We start from the raw sequence: 19,444 nt of genomic DNA, 5'->3' as shown, positions 1-19,444 counted from the left end.
GATGATAAACAAAAAAGACGATTGATAAGCACAACCAATTTTTTATGCTCATTAACAACACGGTGAGCTTGCATAATCATATATGAAGAACGCTTTTAAATTTACCGAATAGAAAGCCTCCAAGGCAAGATAAAAGCGCTGCAGCTACTGTCCAGATCGTCATGTCAAAAATAGGATGGCGGTGTTGATGTATCGATGTTTTTACTGCTTTTGCAAAAAACTTTTGTCGTTGCTGATGCTGGGAAAGAAGCGGCTGCTGCTCAGACGAGGAACGGCGAGTAGCAGTTGCAACAGTAGAAAAAAACGACAATAAATTCACTGTTGGCATGTTGACCGCGTTTATACTTTTGGTAAAGCTGTAAGATGCAAGGAGGTGGAAACTGTATGTGGTGGGTGGGTAAATGATCACGTTTACTCGTTATTTCTCTATATGTTTAATCCCACTCTGGTTGTTGTATAGCCCTGTTGGTATTTTATGGTAGGTACAGTATATGCTCGCTTGAGGTCTACCGGTATACAGAGAATGGTCTGTTAAAGAGCTGTAAAGCAGCTAAACTTGAAAAAAAGAAAATGGGAAAAGGAAAGATAATCAACTGGTGTGGGCACGCAAGCTTTTAGCATGTTTATAGCTTCCACCCGTTCTTTGATTCTTATGCAGCTCGTGACGCCTACCAAAGCCGAATCAATTCCGATGATTATAATTGTGCTGTCGTTTTCTTCTGGAATAAAACAAGGTTGTGTGATAGTACAGCGCACTATAATATGCTGTGGTATTTGGGACTAGGGGAATATACGATGGGCTGCGATGACGCAGGGGAAACAACAGGATTGCACTCTTTTTACAAACTGAGAGGTTTACCTAGCTGTGATATGATTGAACTAATAATCTTATTATTTTGATTACTAAGCCATCAACATCCTCATCTAAAAAGCAGCTGCTGCCACTGTGGTAGATCATTGTCTAGCTGTAGCAACTACACTTTATGAGACTTAACCCCAAGGATAAGCTGTTTGTGCAAATGGAATATATCAGTAGTAGAACATGGATCACACTGTTCAATCTTACCGCAAATTATATTACGTACAGTATCTATAGATTACAAATTGTATGTAATCTTTTCATGCAAAATGCTGATAGTCCACATGACTTGCATAAACACAGTAAATGAAAATGATTACACTACAAGTTGCAACGCAAAGAAGCGTTAACATCGCTCACTACATACTCTCTTTGAAGGTGTCGGAGTTCAGTTACCATGCTTCGCTTTCCACAAGAGGGAGACCGAGATCAACCCTTTCACCGGATCAACTACACCACCTAAGAAAATGAACGCGCTTGCGGGTCTTGCTAATTACTCTGATGAGGAAGAAGATAATGAAGTTGAAGGACAACAAGAATTAAAAAAACAATCTGTAGAAGGTATAGTTTCTCTATTGTTTCATTCCTCTTTGTAGCTTTGGACGTGATGTTGAATTTTTAATTGTAGACACGCGAACATCGCCGAAAGATCCCCCACCACAGTCACCACCACCAAAAACAAACTCCAAAGAAAAGAAACCGCTACAATCAATAGAGCTGGTAAGCAGATTGCGACAACTCATATCCATCGTAGATTGTACGGTTACTTTTCTCTAAGTTAACCATATATATCCGTGTCATAACAGAAACGACAGCCAACACCCGCAGGTAGTTTAACAGAAGGCTATTAATTTGCAACATCCCTTATAAACGACCTTATTTATTAAAATTTGTATGTTTAATTTCCCAGATATCAAAGAAGCACGAATAGACTATGAGGCTCCTGCTGCCGTACGCCAATATTTAAATGCAACCGACAAAGCACGTAGGCGAAAAATACTATTAAAACCAAGACCTGTTGCCGGTGTTGACAATTTGGGTATTCCTGCAGAGCCAGAGACGCCTTGTGATCCTGGACGCTTGGTAATTGATTAAATTGGCAAACGTTTGCCATAAGCACTATAATTATTTGTTATTGAAACTATGACCGTGCCGCTATCTCTATTTCACAGGAACGCATTGCGCATTTCCTAGCGCTTCGATCGTCAGGACACAGATTGAACGACCATTTACAAAACAACAAAGCATTTCGAAATCCCAGAATATATGCCAAACTGGTAGAATTCATAGACTTGGATGAAACAGGCAGCAACTTTCCGAAAGACGACTTTGATCCACATGGGTTCCCTCAAGAAGCATACATTGACGGTATCTTGGAGCAACAACGGAAACATGCAGAAGAAAAGGCACTGGCACAACAGAATCGAAGTAGTGTTGCATTTGTTCAACCACAACCACAACAGCAGCAGCAGCAGCCACAACAACAGCCATCACCGTCATCATTACCCCAACAGCAACAACAGAAACAACCAGCACAGGAGCAATCGGCCGCCATGGCTGCAGCATTGGCAAATGTCGCCAAAGTGAAGAGTCGGATAGAACAGCAGAAGAGAAGTAGTAGCCATGAACGTTCCCAATGGGATGAACGAGAGCGTAAACGACGTGCGCATCATGATTAATAATAAAGAAGAAAAAGGCTTTCAAAACATGATTTGAATAATCGATAACCTTCCAAGATGCATGTACGTACAAAAACAGTAGGTGGAAAAAATGTACACTATGTGGGACTTAGTATGATGGAAATGTCACTTTCTGGTTGATTCCAAATGTCATGCTGATTTATAGTTGGTGGTGACACACTGATTAGCGGGCGGATCTTTTTTTAATCTTTGCGAATGCCTAAACAATAGAAAAAAATATCACCACCATGCTTACCTGCCGCATAATCTTACGATCTGCTCGGACATGGGCTCTTCGATCTTACAGCACACTTCGACGAACAACAGAATTACCCGATAAAGTTCATTTCAAATTAACACGCGAGCAATGGGCCCTGGGTACAAAGTGAATTCCCTTTCATTTAAATAGTGGCGAATTCGTGATGTTTTTTTTTTTTTAGCATAGCAAATATTCAATAACAATTTCACTTTTTTTAGACAGAAGCAGCAGTAGCTCTAGCGACATGCAAAACATGTTTGACATGATCAAAACACGAGAAACTACAAACATTCTCCAAGCTCCCGGTAGCACATACGGGTAAGATAATCATACGCGCGTGGAGACGAGCAAAGAAGCATGAATCCGATCTTTGATATATGATTTTTATTGACAGGGGCAAATTTGCTTTCGACTGGACAGAGCGGCCTCGGAACGTCTTAATCATTAAGAAACTAAATGATATCAAGACAGAAAACGCACTTATACAAGTTGCAAAGTAATTTGGTGGATAAAAAGTGGCATACAAGTTTTCGTGAAAATTTAATTGTGTACTAAGCTATTTCATGTATTTCAGTTGGTTGCATAAAGAGTACCCAGATTTGAATATAATTGTAGAACCTAGTGTTGCTGAACACTTCCAGGATAGATTACCATTTGTTCATGTCATACCACGAGGTAAGTAAAAAGTTTAACATTATTGGAAGAAAGCCTATCCGATAACAGAAGATAGATATGCTTTCAAGCTCACTGATCCTGTGTACAATGAATACAAAAATTAGGCCAAAGGCAAGAATATACCCGTACAGTTGATTTTGCTATCACTTTAGGAGGAGACGGTACAATGTTACACTTATCTTCACTCTTTCCAAAAGCCGTTCCGCCTGTTGTATGCTTTAATCTTGGGACGCTAGGATTTTTAATGTCATTTCGTGAGTTGATTACCTAAAAGACGGTTGGGAGAGGTGAATGGAAGAAGGTCTGGATGACGACTTCTTGATTTCGCTAACTCAGTATCACTGAAACCCCGTTTAGAATTCAAGTATTTTAAGCATGTTTTGTCAGATATGACGGCGGGAAAAGCTTCTTTGATGTTACGAATGCGATTATTTTGCTCGCTTCACCAATCAGATGGAAGGAGAATCAGCGTGGATGGGAAGGAAGTAGGCAAGTCATACTTTCTGATAAACAGCGTATGTAGACGCAACACAAAAGGCAAGGACTAAACTGGATCTATAACAAAAAAGGCGATAGACAAGTAATGAACGAAGTATCACTGCATCGTGGACGATACCCACATTTAACTGCTATTGGATGTTACGTTGATGGGGAATATTTGACCGAATGCGTGGTATGTGTGCATGTACTATAAACCCGGCAAGATCATCAGGTTTATATAGTGACGCTGATAAAATTATGGGTTCTCTTATATCTCAATAGGCGGACGGGTAAAGTTTCAATCATTGAGTATACAGACGATAAGAAATACAAATATTTGTAGCTTACCCTTGAACAAACGTTTATGCAAGTATAGATTGATTGTATCAACTCCAACTGGATCAACGGCATATTCACTATCAGCAGGCGGACCAATTGTCCATCCAAGCGTACAAAGTTTAGTCATGACACCTATTTGTCCACGATCATTGTCATTCCGAACAGTATTGCTACCTCCAAGTGCCAAAATCCAATTACATGTATGTGTGTATATGAAACCTTTAGCATACGTGCGCTAACGATGGTTTCTTTATTCAGATTGGTGATGCAAGCCGAAGCCAAGTTGAGGTATCCATGGATGGACAGGAAATATTTCTACTAGATAAAGGCGAATATCTGCAGGTAACAAAAAAAAGGAGTAATTAGTGCGAGTTTTTCTCCATTGAATATTGCCATTTGTTGATGGTTTGAATTGGACTTTGCTATCTTCTTTCTTTAGGTCCGAATGTCGAAATATCCCATACCATGTGTTACGCGAGTCAGCGACGGCATAGATTGGGCAAAAGATATTAACGAGCTATTGAAATGGAACCAGAATTTTGGACGCAACTTGGGATGAATAAAAAAAGGCAGTGTCCATGCTTTTGTTTCAATATATATTCTGGAGCGTTCCAACTTTTGATAATAAAAGTTCGGTCTAAAAGAAGAACTCAAACATACGGTCAATTTAACTAGTTGCTACCATGTTGCAAAGAATGGCACATTACTTTATTATGTTTTTTCTAGTGAATTTCACACAAGTGCCCTTACATGCTACTACTATCTCATTTTTTACATATTCAAGGGAAAATCGAAACCAGTAGCACCGTCACAATAGATATAATGCTAAGGTTCTCTTACATACAGTGCCCGCTCGATAATTCGATCACTTTGGTCACAGCCGTAAGTGATCGAATTATCGAAATATCGAGTTATGGAATTGGGACTCCGTTAAGAAAAGGAAGGTTCAAGAAGAAAGTATAGACACCCTGTCATCTTGTGTTACATGTAGTAATAAAGTAGCTGATGTCATCTGTCAGCAAAAAACATTGTCTTCTTTACCTTATCTTTTTACTTCAATATTAAGGGCAACAACTCACTTACAAACCGCCAAAAATTTGCTATTTGCACATACAAACAGCAGAATCCTAAAGTCGGTCAACGTGCTTTAGCACAATGGGCTAAGGATGAGTTCAAACTCGAGAAACCACCTGTCCAATCGACAATCTCGCTTATTCTTAGAGAAAAAGAGAAGTATCTCGCTATGTCGGAAACCGAGCTTAATATGAAAAGAAAACGCGTACCAGCATTGCCAGAAGTCGAAAACGTTCTTGCAGAATTCGTCATGGATATGGCATCTGTTGGGCAACCAGTCAACAGGGAAGGCATCATTCTCCAAGCAAAAATTCAAGCAAGACGCCTCAACATTGTTGTTCCTGAAGGATTTCAGTATTCTGACGGCTGGGTCACCAAATTCATGAAACGTCACAGATTAAAATCACACGGTATCCATGGTGAGGCTGGCTCCGTTGACATCGACGATGAAAAGATCCAAAAGCAGCTTGAAGAAGTCAAGGCCAAAATAGCCGAGTTTCCACCTGAATGCATCTATAACATTGATGAAACGGGACTTTTTTACAAGCAAGTGCCACGTCGAACGATTTCGAACAAACCTATGCCGGACGAAAAGTCGATAAAAGTCGTGTAACTGTTGTCCTTGTCACCAATGCAACTGGCTCGCATAAACTTGGCCCCTACTTCATTGGACGCTTTGCTGGAGGAAAAGATTTTGGATCAAAGCTGAGTAAGTTAATGTTAGTAAAACATGAAAAAGAACGACAGCTGATTCAATACACCATAATAGTCAAGGACTGTTACAAGTATTACTTTGCGGGATACGGTCCAATTTTTGCTGGATGCGGTCCGGATACGGTCCTTCAATTTTGGGATACGGTCCAATTTTGCTGGATACGGTCCAATTTTGCTGGATACGGTCCAATTTTTGCCTGGATGCGGTCCAATTTTTGCCTGGATACGGTCCAATTTTTGCTGGATGCGGTCCAATTTTTGCTGGATGCGGTCCGGATACGGTCCTTCAATTTTGGATGCGGTCCAATTTTGCTGGATACGGTCCAATTTTGCTGGATACGGTCCAATTTTTGCCTGGATGCGGTCCAATTTTGCTGGATACGGTCCAATTTTGCTGGATACGGTCCAATTTTGCTGGATACGGTCCAATTTTTGCCTGGATGCGGTCCAATTTTGCTGGATACGGTCCAATTTTGCTGGATACGGTCCAATTTTGCTGGATACGGTCCAATTTTGCGGGATACGGTCCAATTTTGCGGGATACGGTCCAATTTTGCTGGATACGGTCCAATTTTTGCCTGGATGCGGTCCAATTTGCTGGATACGGTCCAATTTTTGCTGGATGCGGTCCAATTTTTGCTCTCTTATTGATGGATAATGCACGTTCGCATAAAAACTTGGAAATTCAGTTAAAAAATATCGAGTTGTGCATGCTTCCTCCAAATACCACATCCCACTACCAACCGCTTGATGCAGGAATCATTGCTTCGTTCAAAAAAAAGTATAGGTACATTGTAAACAACAGGAGATTTAAGCAGACAAAGTGATTTATTTGGATGTTAAGAAAGCAGAACTTGTTGGGCCAAATCTATTTTAGGAGCATCTTATTTCGCAGAGCAACAATTCGCCACAACAACAACGAGCTTCACGATCTTTACAACATTAAGTTCAAACAAGCCTTGGACTGGTCTATTATGGCCTGGGACCGTGTCTCGTCCGAAACAATTTCAAATTGTTTTCGACATACTGGCCTTATGTCAGTGGAAACCCTTACAGAAGTAATTGAATCCGAAGAAGCTGTTGTTTTGCAGGAGGAGGAGGAACTGACCGTCGAACTTGACTCGTACCTAAGATCTGTCAGCAATGATCAAGATGATACGAACACAGTTTTCGTGATTCCAGATGACGAAGACGACGGGATCCATGAGATGTTGACGCTGGAAGAACGAACGGATCGTTTGGTGAATCAGAACGTTGAAGATGAAGGTACAGTAGGGACATCATACAAAGTAAGTGCATTGATGGATAAAATCCCCTCGTCTTTATAATAGGCGAGGAGGGAGAGACCGAAGAACAAAATGAAGAAGAAGATGATGCCGATGCGAATATTAGGGCAATTAAAGAAAAAAAGTGCCTTTACCAAAGTTTTATAGATAAACTTGACATCACACACAAATTGGATATGGACATCTTGTATCTGGTAAAAAAAAGAGTTAGACTTTTGGAGTCAGAGGAGCGGCAATCAGTGAAGCTGACGCAATCCCACCTCATAGACTTTCTAAATTTAGTGAATAAATATATACTACGAATTTTTATTGGGAATACATGTTAACTCTGGACTCTGATGTATGATCCGACACTGATCACTGGTTCGATTCCGCGTCACTAAGCATTTCTATTGGTTTATACTTGTCGATATGTCACAGCCAAGTGATCGATAATCGAATTATCGATTTGTCGATATTTTACTGCTTACCAGCCTGGTCATTTGAGAAAGTGATCGAATTATCGAAAATATCGAGTTATCGAGTATCGAATTATCGAGCGGGCACTGTATATGTTTCTCAAAGGCGTCTTCAACAGCTAAACTTACAGAAGTTTCTGAGAGCATCCCAAGACTCAGCTCAGGTATTAGCAAGCTCTGGTACTTGAAACTGGCATTGACAAAGATGTAAGCATATTACACAATAAAATGAAGTTTTAGGTATCTCCATGTAGTATTGTTGAAGAGGCTATTATTGGAACCCGGACGACGACGATTATGGACTTCGTCCAATACAGATCGATGTGAACGTGTCACAATGCCAGCAACAAACAAAGACGGTTCACACATCGCATATGTACTTGCTCTGATGATGATCTTTCTACACGAGGTTCATGCAGAGCAACGTTTAATTAAGCTTTTCTGTTAAAAAAGATCAGAAATATGTAGCAGGTATCTTTATATCATAATATATTCACTATCGCAATGTGATGCTGAACTACCACAACTAAAGCTCCTGTGCGGAATAAGCGACAAGGATACCGGTTCGTATTAAAAAAGTTCTGTTAGCAAAGAACGCTGAGCGTTTAACCGAGACGACACATCCTGTTCAGAAATTTCGCATACATAGCACAGAGTGAGCAAAAACAAATTAGCAATGCAATACGCTCAATGATTTTCGTTTGATGAGCGATGCAGATTGGTGTATACCAATCGACTACAAAAGAAAAACTAGGAAAAAAATTTAGATGATGATCATACTTAATTTAAGCGCATATGATGATCATTTACTGCCACTAGCAACGCCTCCAGTTCATTAAATGTGGCGCGTGCACAATAAATAATATCCAATAAAATAAGCAAGTTACAGATCTCCTTTTTATGTTACCATATGAAAAAAGATTCTTAATATAACTCTGTCAGAACGGAAGCCGCAAAATTATCAAGATTGCTGCTCGTAAGCATACAATACGTAATATCACAACATGACTCCCTGTATTATATTTATGCAAGAGGTCCAAAAGAAACACAAATGCGAAACCAGTCGCATGGACAATGTCTAGACTTTCTTCACTAGGCGAACGAGGACGAGACCATTGCAATATAGCTTTTTGTACACGCACAGTACAACAACAGTGTCACTCAAAACGAAAAATAGAAGACACACAGGTATTATACTACTACAAATAAGGATTTGTAATGGTGGTACTTGCATCATTTTTTCTAATATATCTGTAGTGCAAAAGTCTCAGATGGATGATGAAGATGGGTGATACCGTAGATGACGATAATGACGTTTATTTTAAAACCTCAAGAAGTAAGAGCCATTTCCATCAATGCTTCACACGCCATCTTTTTTCAATTAATTGTGTGACATTTGCTGGGTTTAGTAAAAACTACATGAATGCAAATGCTATCATTACGGACCCGACTTTTTGGATGGCCGTTGCCGTTAATGTTAATTTCGAAAGATGTATTTGTAGCAGGAGCCAGGAGCAGTAATCTTTGTTTCCATTTTGGCGGATTTGTGTAACTGGAGCATACAAATAAAACAACTGTTAGTAGGTCAACACTGCACTGGTCGAGAGCGATAAAACTAGTTATGAATAGCGCAAGCTGATCTTGCAGGTAATAAGAGATAGGATTGCTGGATTGTTGGAGTTGTTACCAGCGCAATGACACATCGACGAATGCCTACTGTGGTACTTGCATCTATAAAGTTTACAGAATTTCTGCAGCCAAACAAAATAATATGAGGTTACAAATGCACAATGCTATTCATACTTGTTGTTTGCTTATGCACATACAGCAGCGAAAGATTAAAATAGTAATTCACGATAAGAGCAGCCGGCGGGCATTTTTATATGAGAGAAACCAGAAAAAAGGTCATGACTAAAAAAAACCTATGTTTAAAAAAGTTGTAACTCATCAAGGAGCCCTTGTGTTCATCAGACAGTAAAAAAGAGAAAAAAGCAAAAGGAGATATGAGAACATGCGTAAAGGTCAATGCCAGATAACACGTTCATCCACGAATTCTGCACCCGCATCCCAATTGAGATTCTCGTACAACCTAGTACCGAGCTTGGCTGGCGGGCCCGCCAATTCTTTTTTGCAATACACTGTAAAACATGTGCCTTTTGAAATAGAAGATCTAGAGATCTGATACACCAATTCTCCTACAGATTATTATGGTTTGATCCCTGTGCTTAGACAATCCTTAATTTTGATGATAATGATGATGATATATACATGCTCTGTCCTTATATTTTTATGCACAAAAATTTTATATTATTGTCTATAGCTAGAACCTGAGTGCAGCAACCTATTAGAAGTTCTTCTCCACAGCACATTGCCCTTTACCCCTGAGGCTACCTTACAAGTAAAGATCGATCTTGCATGCTAATGCGAACGATTAAAAAAAACTTCTTTGTGTACAGCAGATGACTAGAGTAGTAATACTTGACAAACTATAATTATGTGCGACAGCTGGGGTGGTGATCGTTCGGGTCAGATTGCTTGTATTACAGACAGTAAAAGCCAAGAGACTTTACAGATGCTCGGTACGCATGGAAAATACCTTTGCACATGCGTAAATCCCCAAAGTGACCCCCACGAATCCTTTCTGCTCTCCCCGTTATAACCTGCCTCCCCCTGTCCTCCCCCTTCAACCCCTTGTCTTTTAGAATATCCACTTTAAAGTTTTTAACACTATTATATATAATCCTAATATATGACGGCGGCAGTGAAAGAGGAGGAGGGAAAGGCAGGTGTTTTTCGTTGCTGGGTTCTCGTAAATATTATTGTTTGTTTGTAATGTCAACTGTCGATCGATCAGCCTTCTTTCCCCTCTCCCCCAAGCGCGTTTGCGAGCGTATCGCCTTATAAAACTTTATACAGCCTTGTAGCATCTTTATTACCAAGTGCGGTCTGGTACTGCTTTTCTGTTTGATGCTGCTGTACAACATAAGAGGAAGTAGGATTTCGCGTAGAATTTGGCGGGTTTTAAGGCGCGACTAAACAATTTTGTCCGCGTCAGAGGCGTTACACAAAAAATCGGATGATAGTCAATCATCGCCTGTGATTTATACCGAGCGATAAAGCTAAAAATTCAGCTCAGTTGCAAGTTGTTTATTTCCATGAGCTATATGTAGCCTAAAAGAAGTGAAAGCCATTGAAAGCGGGGTGGTGATGGCGGTGGCAGATATATTTTTTCGGGGCAGCAAGAAAGAAAGAGGAGGGAGAACCAACACTGGATAAGATGATAACGGTTGCTAATTCTATTGTACATTTGCTCACAGACATGGGCGATCGCTCATATCACGCAACAAGTTCTGTTGTACAAGAAAACGCTTACGGGTGGTCAATGTTATTTTAAAATACTGATGTGACGTGTGCCAAAATAACGCAAGAAAAGTAACTTGTTTCCTAGCAACAACGGTAATAAGTTGTTGCTAGGTAACTGTAACAATGTTGCCAAGACAACTAGGTATAAGTATATATACTAATGCTATGGTACTGCTGGAAGAAAAAGGAACAGAAGCGTCGTCGCGGGGCGTTGTGTACCCATCTAACTCTGTGACAGATAAAGTGATTGTTAGAAACTTGGGAACAAAGTGTAATTGCCCACCGGTACATGTAGGCTCTCGTGCTGACTCAATGGCAGAACTGGCTGCTCTCACACACAGTATAGCGTATAATGCTGGAGAGAACATGGCACATATACAAACCACATGAATAATAAAAAAAAGGATGCAAAGCGCGTCGCGCTATATCGCGTCGTCGTGATTTTCATTCTTAGTCTGTCGAGCGTGCAGGCTCTCTATAACAAAACATCTTCATCCCGTTCATCCTGCTTTGTATATGTAAGATTAAAGAATAAAGGACGTAGCAAATGTGCCCAAAGCTGCATATCTCTCGTTTATACTGTCACTCATCAGGATCTGTACAAGACGCATCGGCAAAAAGGGAAGAGCTTTCTACGTAAACGAAAAGAACAATGAGCGAGTTATTTCTTTTCCTTTTTTACAAAAGAGATTTCACTGTAGAAAAAAGCGAGCTGCCATGTGTTGATAAATTGGTGTGATACGACTTTGCTTTTATCGTACAACGTTGCACCGACAGCTAAAATCCAAAATGGCTAAAAAAGCAAGGGCGTAAAGAGGACCCTAAATAGTGCTATATACACCACTCTCATCCAGTGGAGATGGTGCACTATGTCAAATGCTCTTCATTGTTTGACCACCACCTCAGCCACATCCTTAGGTATATTACACGGCCACCAAAGCAAAGACGCACAATTTGTCGGTGCACCTCCCCACCCACACAGACAGACAGACAGCTCGATCCACGTGTCTTGTTGCGCGTGTACCGGATAAACACTGTTGTGTGACAATGGTACGCACTGTGTACGAGTACATACGCGTATGGGGAAGAATGACAGACGGGGTGGGTGCAGAAAAGAGTGGCATAGGTGAAACGACGACGACAAGAAGAAGGCGAGCATGAAAGAACGACACACAAACTCACTACAAAAGAGAGAGAAACAAAAGGGGAAGGGTCGTTTTAGAAAAAGAAAGCCCCTAAAATAACAGATGATTTGTTATGTACAGACCGTAGAGTACAGTAGTACGATTAACACATCAACCCATCCATCCCCTTTTTCGTGATGGTGAGGGGCAGGAGAGGGAAAGAGAGAGAGAGAGAAAAAAAGCAAAAAAAAAAAAAGAGAGCCTTTGCTTTCTTCTTCTTCTTCTCTTTCCCTCTCCACACACCCACACTCACTCACTCACTCACTCTCGCTCGCTCGCTCGCTTTGCACACTTTCCAGCAAGTACACACGCTCTCGCTCTCTTGTACATATTTTCTTTCTTTCTTTCTTCCCTTCTCTTTTTTGTTTCCCCTGGGCGAGCGAAAAAAAAAAAAAGTTAAATTCGAGCTTGCCCTTTTCCGCTTGGCGTCCATGCAACATATCACACACACAATCCACACCGTCCCATAGACTTCTGCTTCTTCTTTCTTTTTTTTTTTTTTGGCGCGCGCGAAACCTTTTCTGTTTTTTTAATACTTTGTATCAGTGAGTTCACCTCCAACTATTTCATTCGTATACAGCACACAACCACCGATACGACCACCACGACCACGACGACAAAAAACGATAACGACCTTCTGATCCATACGCCAACAACTTTTGCAACTTTGACGAACAAACGGACGAGGATCAAACATATACCATCCGAGAAGCGACAACACACATCGATAAAGAAGAACAGCACACAAAAAGAAAAATGACAGTGTCACATGCCATCCTCGTACCGACCAGTCCCAAAGCACAACCAGTCCCAGTCTCGCTGTCGCCACCTGCATCTCTCCCCAGCTCTCCTCGGAACGCCTCAGCTCCCGCTCCCTCCACACTCACCTCACACTTTGTCCAGGCACTGCACGACTACTTGCCCACAAACGCTCCTGCCGACGAGGCCGTGTCCTGTCTGTTTTTTCGGAAGGGCGCCATCATTGAAGTTTTCAATCGCGACAGCTCCGGCTGGTGGGATGGGTTGTCAGGCGGTGTGCGTGGGTGGTTCCCTAGCAACTACGTTGGCAGGATAGGAGAAGCTGTCAGACACAGCGCTGACTTTGAGGACGAGGAGTCGCAACAGCAATGGGAGGCATGGCGGAAACATGCCACGCCCGCAGTGGAGGAAGACCAGGAAATCGTATCGATGGAAGAGGTACTTTTTTTAGATGCAGGCAGTGGATGTGATTCATTGGTTGGGAGGGACTGGGCTAGTTGGCTAGTTTGTATTGGAGAAGAGCAGCTTCCTAAGGTTTTTTTAGACCACCGCTTTCTTGATCCTAAAATGAAACCTTTCCATATTTGTACTTGGACAACCCACCAATTTGTATGCATACTCATTCATTCGTTTTTCTTCTTTGTTCCTTTCTTTCTATTGTAGACACCAGAAACATCTACTGCAACTGCAGAAACAACAACAACAACAACAACAGAACCGTCAACAAAAACAATAACAACCAAACAAAGCCGAGTCGAATTAGCGCGGGCTCTACTGAATGAGGACAGACGAAAAAGCAATTCCTCCACAACAACTACATCTACCACACCGACTGCGCCCTTACCAGGAAAAGAAGATCACCCTGACGATCATCCAACCAAAATACTTGCTGTTCCTAGTTGGGAAATCCTCATGGAGGATGTCTCTCATCGCATGTCTGAGCTCGTTGAAGCGTGTGCAACCTCGAACAACACCCAGCTGGCTACCTTCCAGGTCGTCTCTTCGATCCGTGCCGTCCTCACTGCCGCAAACACCGTCAGTAACGACTCGCCCATCCTAAAGTCACATCCCGAACTCGCTAAGCAAAGAAAAATCATCCTGAGCGCACTGAGTAAATTGGTCCTGAAAGGGAAAAACTTACAGAATGCAGAATACCCGCAACCACCCGATGAGCAGGTGCCAGCACTAGCAAACCAGCTTTTGGCCGAGATGAGCACTTTTGAAGAAATCCTAAAGACGGTGCCCGAGTCCATAACATCTGGTGATGATCAAACACGATTTGGCACTCCCAACGGTAGTCACCATTCGATCTCGCCGCGCTCGTCTCTGGTTTCGGTCGAGTCAAATGGTACAACAGCAAGCAGCACACTACGACAACAATTGGTCGACGCTCGACTTTCTAGCGCCTCATTGATCGCCAAAGCAGTTCCCTTATCCGATGCACAGCACATTCTGCAAACATTGCTAGAGCATCAAGCTTCCATCGATGAGCTGATGACGAGTTTACTCACGACAATCGAAAAGTTCTTAGCCAACAGACAGCGTGCAACAGAAATGCTCGAGACTACACGAAAAGCAGTTGAAGCAATACGCAACTTTCTTGCCGTCGTCGAGCATGTGTGCTCGAATGTGGGCGATATTGACTACAAACACTACTCTGTCATTCCAGAAGATCCGCATCTGGTAGCGCTGGTATTGGCCAAAGAATCTGTATACAGCGCCATCACCAATCTTGTCACATCTGTTCGAGCACTGGCAGGACCCAAGGACCGACAGGAAGACAAAGACTATGCTCAATTGAGGGAGAGTTGTGAAAATGTGGTCCGTACGACAAATGATAGTGCAGCACGTGTACGTATCTGCTTGCAGGTAGACGTTTGTGCTGGCAGCGATAACAACAACAACTATACAATTGCTTCTGACGGCAGTAGTAATGATGTCGACGATGTCAACGAAATGCGCGAGCGGTTAGAAAGTTCAGTCGATGCACGACGTAACCAGACATTGAGCATCCTTGGCCGCAAAGTGACAAGTCTCAATGTCTTGCAGCATCAGTATTCCGATACAATGCCGACAACAACAGCAATCGATCCTACTCCCAATAATGGCAGCAGCACGAGCCTCGAGAAGGTCGACGAGCACCAAGTTGAGCATCTAATCACTGCGCAAGGAATACCAAGTCAGCAACAACAAAACAACAACAACAACAGTAATAGCACACCCCCCGTACCACCGACAGAAGTGGTTCGACGATCGAGAGCAATGTCAAAAACAGGTCGCAACAGTAAAGCAGTGCGTGCCGACACAGTGCGTCGATCAAACCAAGTTGTCCCACCACGAGGATCATCAGCAAGCTCGATTCGCACGAGCGGTGCATCGTCCCAGTTGCGACAGTCGGCCGAATCGATCAATAATTTCACACCAATGACAACACCGGAGACCATGAGTCCTGTAAATGAATTTGGTGGTAATGGATATCCAGCCATGCCTCCACCCATTTATCAACAACAACAACAACAACAACAACAACAACAACAGCAAGTAAGCAGCAACACAACAACATCGCCTTTCATGTCGATTCCACCGCCACCGCCACCCAAAGGTCCCGGCAAGCCGCAGCCAGAGCTAAAGATCTTGAGCTCGAAATCAACGCCCACGGCTGATCAGTCAGGCCGTACGCGACGGCCGCGTGAAATGAGCATATCCGCGTTCAGGATGTCGCTCAAGAACCGTAATGATGACCACCAACGGAACTCGTCGGCATCTACTGAAACATTGGTTGAGCAACAGCCACGGATACGACGGACATCGTCTTACATGTCCATGTCGGAGCGACGAGATAGCGTACAGCCTCAAGAACATGCTGCCACTCCGGTATTACTTTATGACATATTCCATTCATGGATGCGGCTCTGCCTTAAACTAACTTTGTCCTTTTTCATTACAGCATGAGGACGAGCCATGGTTCTTGAAGCAACGTGTTTTCTCCGAAGACGAAATGATGTTCAACAGCGAAGGTCAAGTGACCGGTGCTAGCATTGAAGCTTTGGTTGAGAAATTGACACAGCATGAAAAGTCACCTGGTATGAGACAAGTGTATACTGGGATGCACGACGATCCTTTCCCGTTGTAGCCTCAAAACTAATTGCCTTCTTTTTTATTCTCCAGAATTGATGTTTACGCGTTCCTTTTTTTACAACTTTCGTCTTTTTACCACGCCCATCAAGTTTTTGGAACTGTTGATCAAACGGTTTGAGCTACAACCACCAAGCGATGCACCCTTGAACGCCGACGAGCTGGCCATGTGGACCAATCGAGTGCTCTTGCCTGTTCGTTTGCGTGTGTTCAACGTGATCAAGACGTGGCTTGAAACGTACTTTTGCTACGAGCCCGACGCATGCACCGAGCACATCTTGGTTGAATTCACAGCTGGACCCATGATGCAAGCCATGGCAGGTCCATCCAAACGCATGTTGGAGTTGATCCGCAAGAGGGTAACAATGGCTACAAGTAAATTAGAAGCTCTGTGCCGAGTCACTAACATTCACTTTTTAAAAACAGTTTACATCGAAAGGCATGATGACCCAGGGCCGCAAATTGTCGTACACCAGCGAACCGCGACCCACGCTACACAAACAACCCTCAGGGTCGCACATCTCCTTGTCAGCAGGCACATCCTTATTTTCAACTTTGGCACTTTTTGAAGATCATCACCATTCCGAGCCTGCCGCAGTACCACCACCCAACATTACCCGGTCGCTGCGCAACACCTTGCGTAAAGCCATGAGCCAGGGTGTCCTTTCGAGCGTCCACATTAACGAGTTCGATACGCTAGAGCTGGCACGCCAACTGACCTTGATGGAAAGCTCGCTGTTTTGCCAGATCCAGCCCAACGAGATGATTGGCCAAGAGTTTAAAAAGAAGGTCGGTAGCAGCACTGCCATCCATGTCAAGGCCATGATCCAGCGGAGTACACAGATCACGAGCTGGGTATCCGACACCATCCTGCATGAATCCGATGCAAAGAAGCGAGCTCAGATGATCAAACTATGGATCAAAGTTGGCGATGTAAGTTGCCCTTCGTCAAGTTAATCATGCAAGACGTGTTATCGCTGATTTCCTCTGCCTTTATTTTACTTTATAGCACTGCTTACAATTACAAAACTACAACACATTAATGGCCATTCGATCAGCACTGGATTCCACGAGTGTCGCACGTCTCAAGCGAACATGGGAACACGTCTCGAACAAATACAAGGCCATGTACGATCCGATTTACCGGGCAACCGACTCACAGCGCAATTTTGCAGAATATCGACGACGATTGAAAAGTGCCATTGCTCCGTGCTTGCCATTCCTCGGTGTATATCTCACAGACATGACGTTCATTGACGACGGCAATTCGAATCATCGCACTTCAGTCAACGGCTCACAGCTGATCAATTTCGACAAATACATCAAGACGACCCGTATTCTCAATGACATTGATCAGTTCCAGATCCCTTACAAACTTACCGAGGTGGAGGAAATCCAACGCTACTTGTTACAATGTCTTGAAACGGTACAAAAGGACGATCAGGTGTTTTATACTCGAAGTTTACAGCTGGAGCCACGCGAAGAAGAGTTTGACATTAAAAGCTTCATTTCGAACCTTGCTTAAAAAAAACCTGCTACTACTTTTTGCTGTGTATATACACTGTCGTCATTGTCATTTTCCATCATCGTCACCCTTTTGCAAGACCATACCATCATCATCACCCAAAAAAATCCTCCTTCTTCTTTTCTTCTCCTCCTTCGTTTTTTACTTTGTCAAGCCTCCTTTCACAGAAAAAGAGACACACAATCTTATCTTCCCTTCACACCTACCACCATATAACGTCTCCCCACCCCCAAAACCTTCTTGACTTGTTCTGCATATCTTTTTTATCCCGCTGCTCTCCTAAAAAAAAGTCCAGCCCCTTTCTACTTCGCTATTCACCTATTTTCTACATACCTAGTTGTTGTTTTTTTTTCTTTCCCTTCTTTCGTCCTGTTTTTCCAAACTAATATGTACTGATAATACCCATTAATTAAAAATCAAACAAAAATGCAGTCAATGGTTTTGTTTGCATTGTTCAAATCCATATCTAGTACTACTAGCTCCAAAGCTCGTGATGTCACAACCGGCGAGCCGACCTGCTAACCCATTGCTGCATACGATAGATCTGAACAGTAGAAAGTGAAGACAAAGAGTTCTTACTTTTATTAGCGAGGACCACATTCAATCTCAATTGTGAGCATTTCAAAGAAAACATTGTCTGCTGTTAGCGAGTGTTTGTAAAAAGCTCAGCGACACAGTTATAGGCTTTACTACGTAGTAAAGTTTCCAATTATAGTATTGAAGGTCTGTCACTAAAAAACAGTGGATAATCGGGTCTTTAGAGATATTCATTGTCTTGTGCGTTTCTCATTGTTATCGACCATTGAATATAAGGTATCATATGTATAATAAGCCATAATATATATTGTTGGTATCATTTTCATTTGTCCGATCAATGACATCCTCTTATTCATTACATAGAGACAGCAAAGTTGGTCAATTTAATATTCACAGTGAAAAGTAGAAAGAACCTCCTACATCGGCTGATACTGAATAAAAAGAACAAATATCAATGTTAGGGTTGTTTGTCTCTCATAACATACAGATGAAATTGTTGTTCACCTCAAAGTAACCGAGTGTGCTCCGTGATATGGAAGCCGAATCGAGTGTTTTTCGACAAGTGCAACTTAATACCTACATTTAACTGTCGAGAAATGAAGATCCGTACATGCCATCATTGCTACTGCTACTACTATTGGTGTTATTCCCCGAGTGCCCCGGGACTGCTGTTTATCTGTATTGGCACGTCATCGAGACATTATATTGCGTGTTATCGGTTCGGTTCGATGAGATGTATGTGTATATGTTGGCAACTGGCGCATTTCTTCTATAATGACCACTTGCTATGATACTGTTTGTCAATTAATCTGCCACCCGTTATTGCCATCATTCGGCGCGACAGCGCGCCAAAAGGTTTGCAGGAATCTCAGATAAGCGGTTACTGTGCATAGATCATTTTCATCAACAGCAACAACAACTACGACTAATCATATAAGAGTGTACAAGGCCAAGCGTGTAGAGATTGTATCATATAACCATTTTTTCAAATAAAACAAGGGCAGAGGAAAGAGTAGAAATCTGCAAACCATAACTACACGCGCTGAACTCTTGGCCATCTGAACTCTGATTCACTGACCGTCGCATCAAACAATTTAAATACGCGTAGAAAGCTATAT

General features: G+C 42.3%; 6 protein-coding genes across 6 annotated transcripts; 3 read left to right on the top strand and 3 right to left on the bottom strand.

Annotated features, from left to right (window-relative positions):
* Positions 1-10: 10 nt before the first annotated feature.
* Positions 11-567, bottom strand: BDB00DRAFT_139223 (uncharacterized protein). The gene is made up of 2 exons (XM_053116216.1): positions 487-567; positions 11-380 (listed from the first exon to the last, which is right to left on the bottom strand). The coding sequence occupies exon 2, from the start codon at positions 326-328 to the stop codon at positions 77-79; it is 252 nt and encodes an 83-aa protein (XP_052982519.1). The 5' UTR covers positions 329-380; positions 487-567; the 3' UTR covers positions 11-76.
* Positions 568-1,753: 1,186 nt separating this feature from the next.
* BDB00DRAFT_758679 (HCNGP-like protein-domain-containing protein) lies at positions 1,754-2,538 on the top strand (the record flags this gene model as incomplete). Its single annotated transcript, XM_053119076.1, has 2 exons — positions 1,754-1,942; positions 2,032-2,538. 2 exons carry the CDS (start codon positions 1,754-1,756, stop codon positions 2,536-2,538), a joined length of 696 nt encoding a protein of 231 aa, XP_052982518.1.
* Positions 2,539-3,174: 636 nt separating this feature from the next.
* Positions 3,175-4,530, top strand: BDB00DRAFT_758767 (ATP-NAD kinase-like domain-containing protein; the record flags this gene model as incomplete). The annotated part of the gene is made up of 6 exons (XM_053119085.1): positions 3,175-3,293; positions 3,372-3,472; positions 3,589-3,726; positions 3,830-3,965; positions 4,049-4,151; positions 4,324-4,530. 6 exons carry the CDS (start codon positions 3,175-3,177, stop codon positions 4,528-4,530), a joined length of 804 nt encoding a protein of 267 aa, XP_052982517.1.
* Positions 4,531-6,085: 1,555 nt separating this feature from the next.
* On the bottom strand, positions 6,086-6,811 carry BDB00DRAFT_869551 (uncharacterized protein; the record flags this gene model as incomplete). The annotated part of the gene is made up of 1 exon (XM_053126616.1): positions 6,086-6,811. One exon carries the CDS (start codon positions 6,809-6,811, stop codon positions 6,086-6,088), a length of 726 nt encoding a protein of 241 aa, XP_052982516.1.
* A 5,196-nt stretch (positions 6,812-12,007) lies between these two features.
* Positions 12,008-12,522, bottom strand: BDB00DRAFT_809634 (uncharacterized protein). Its single transcript, XM_053122499.1, has 2 exons — positions 12,454-12,522; positions 12,008-12,367 (listed from the first exon to the last, which is right to left on the bottom strand). The coding sequence occupies exon 2, from the start codon at positions 12,343-12,345 to the stop codon at positions 12,070-12,072; it is 276 nt and encodes a 91-aa protein (XP_052982515.1). The 5' UTR covers positions 12,346-12,367; positions 12,454-12,522; the 3' UTR covers positions 12,008-12,069.
* A 426-nt stretch (positions 12,523-12,948) lies between these two features.
* On the top strand, positions 12,949-18,249 carry BDB00DRAFT_138167 (ras guanine nucleotide exchange factor domain-containing protein). The gene is made up of 7 exons (XM_053116215.1): positions 12,949-13,567; positions 13,793-16,003; positions 16,077-16,212; positions 16,298-16,623; positions 16,691-17,197; positions 17,274-17,589; positions 17,686-18,249. The coding sequence occupies exons 1-7, from the start codon at positions 13,127-13,129 to the stop codon at positions 17,787-17,789; spliced, it is 4,041 nt and encodes a 1,346-aa protein (XP_052982514.1). The 5' UTR covers positions 12,949-13,126; the 3' UTR covers positions 17,790-18,249.
* Positions 18,250-19,444: the final 1,195 nt, after the last annotated feature.

This window comes from Zychaea mexicana (assembly GCF_025766255.1).
Source record: "Zychaea mexicana strain RSA 1403 chromosome Unknown BDB00scaffold_15, whole genome shotgun sequence".
Taxonomy (NCBI): domain Eukaryota; kingdom Fungi; phylum Mucoromycota; class Mucoromycetes; order Mucorales; family Lichtheimiaceae; genus Zychaea; species Zychaea mexicana.
The sequence above is the reverse complement of the archived record's forward strand: the minus strand, read 5'-3'. Positions and strand labels throughout refer to the sequence as shown.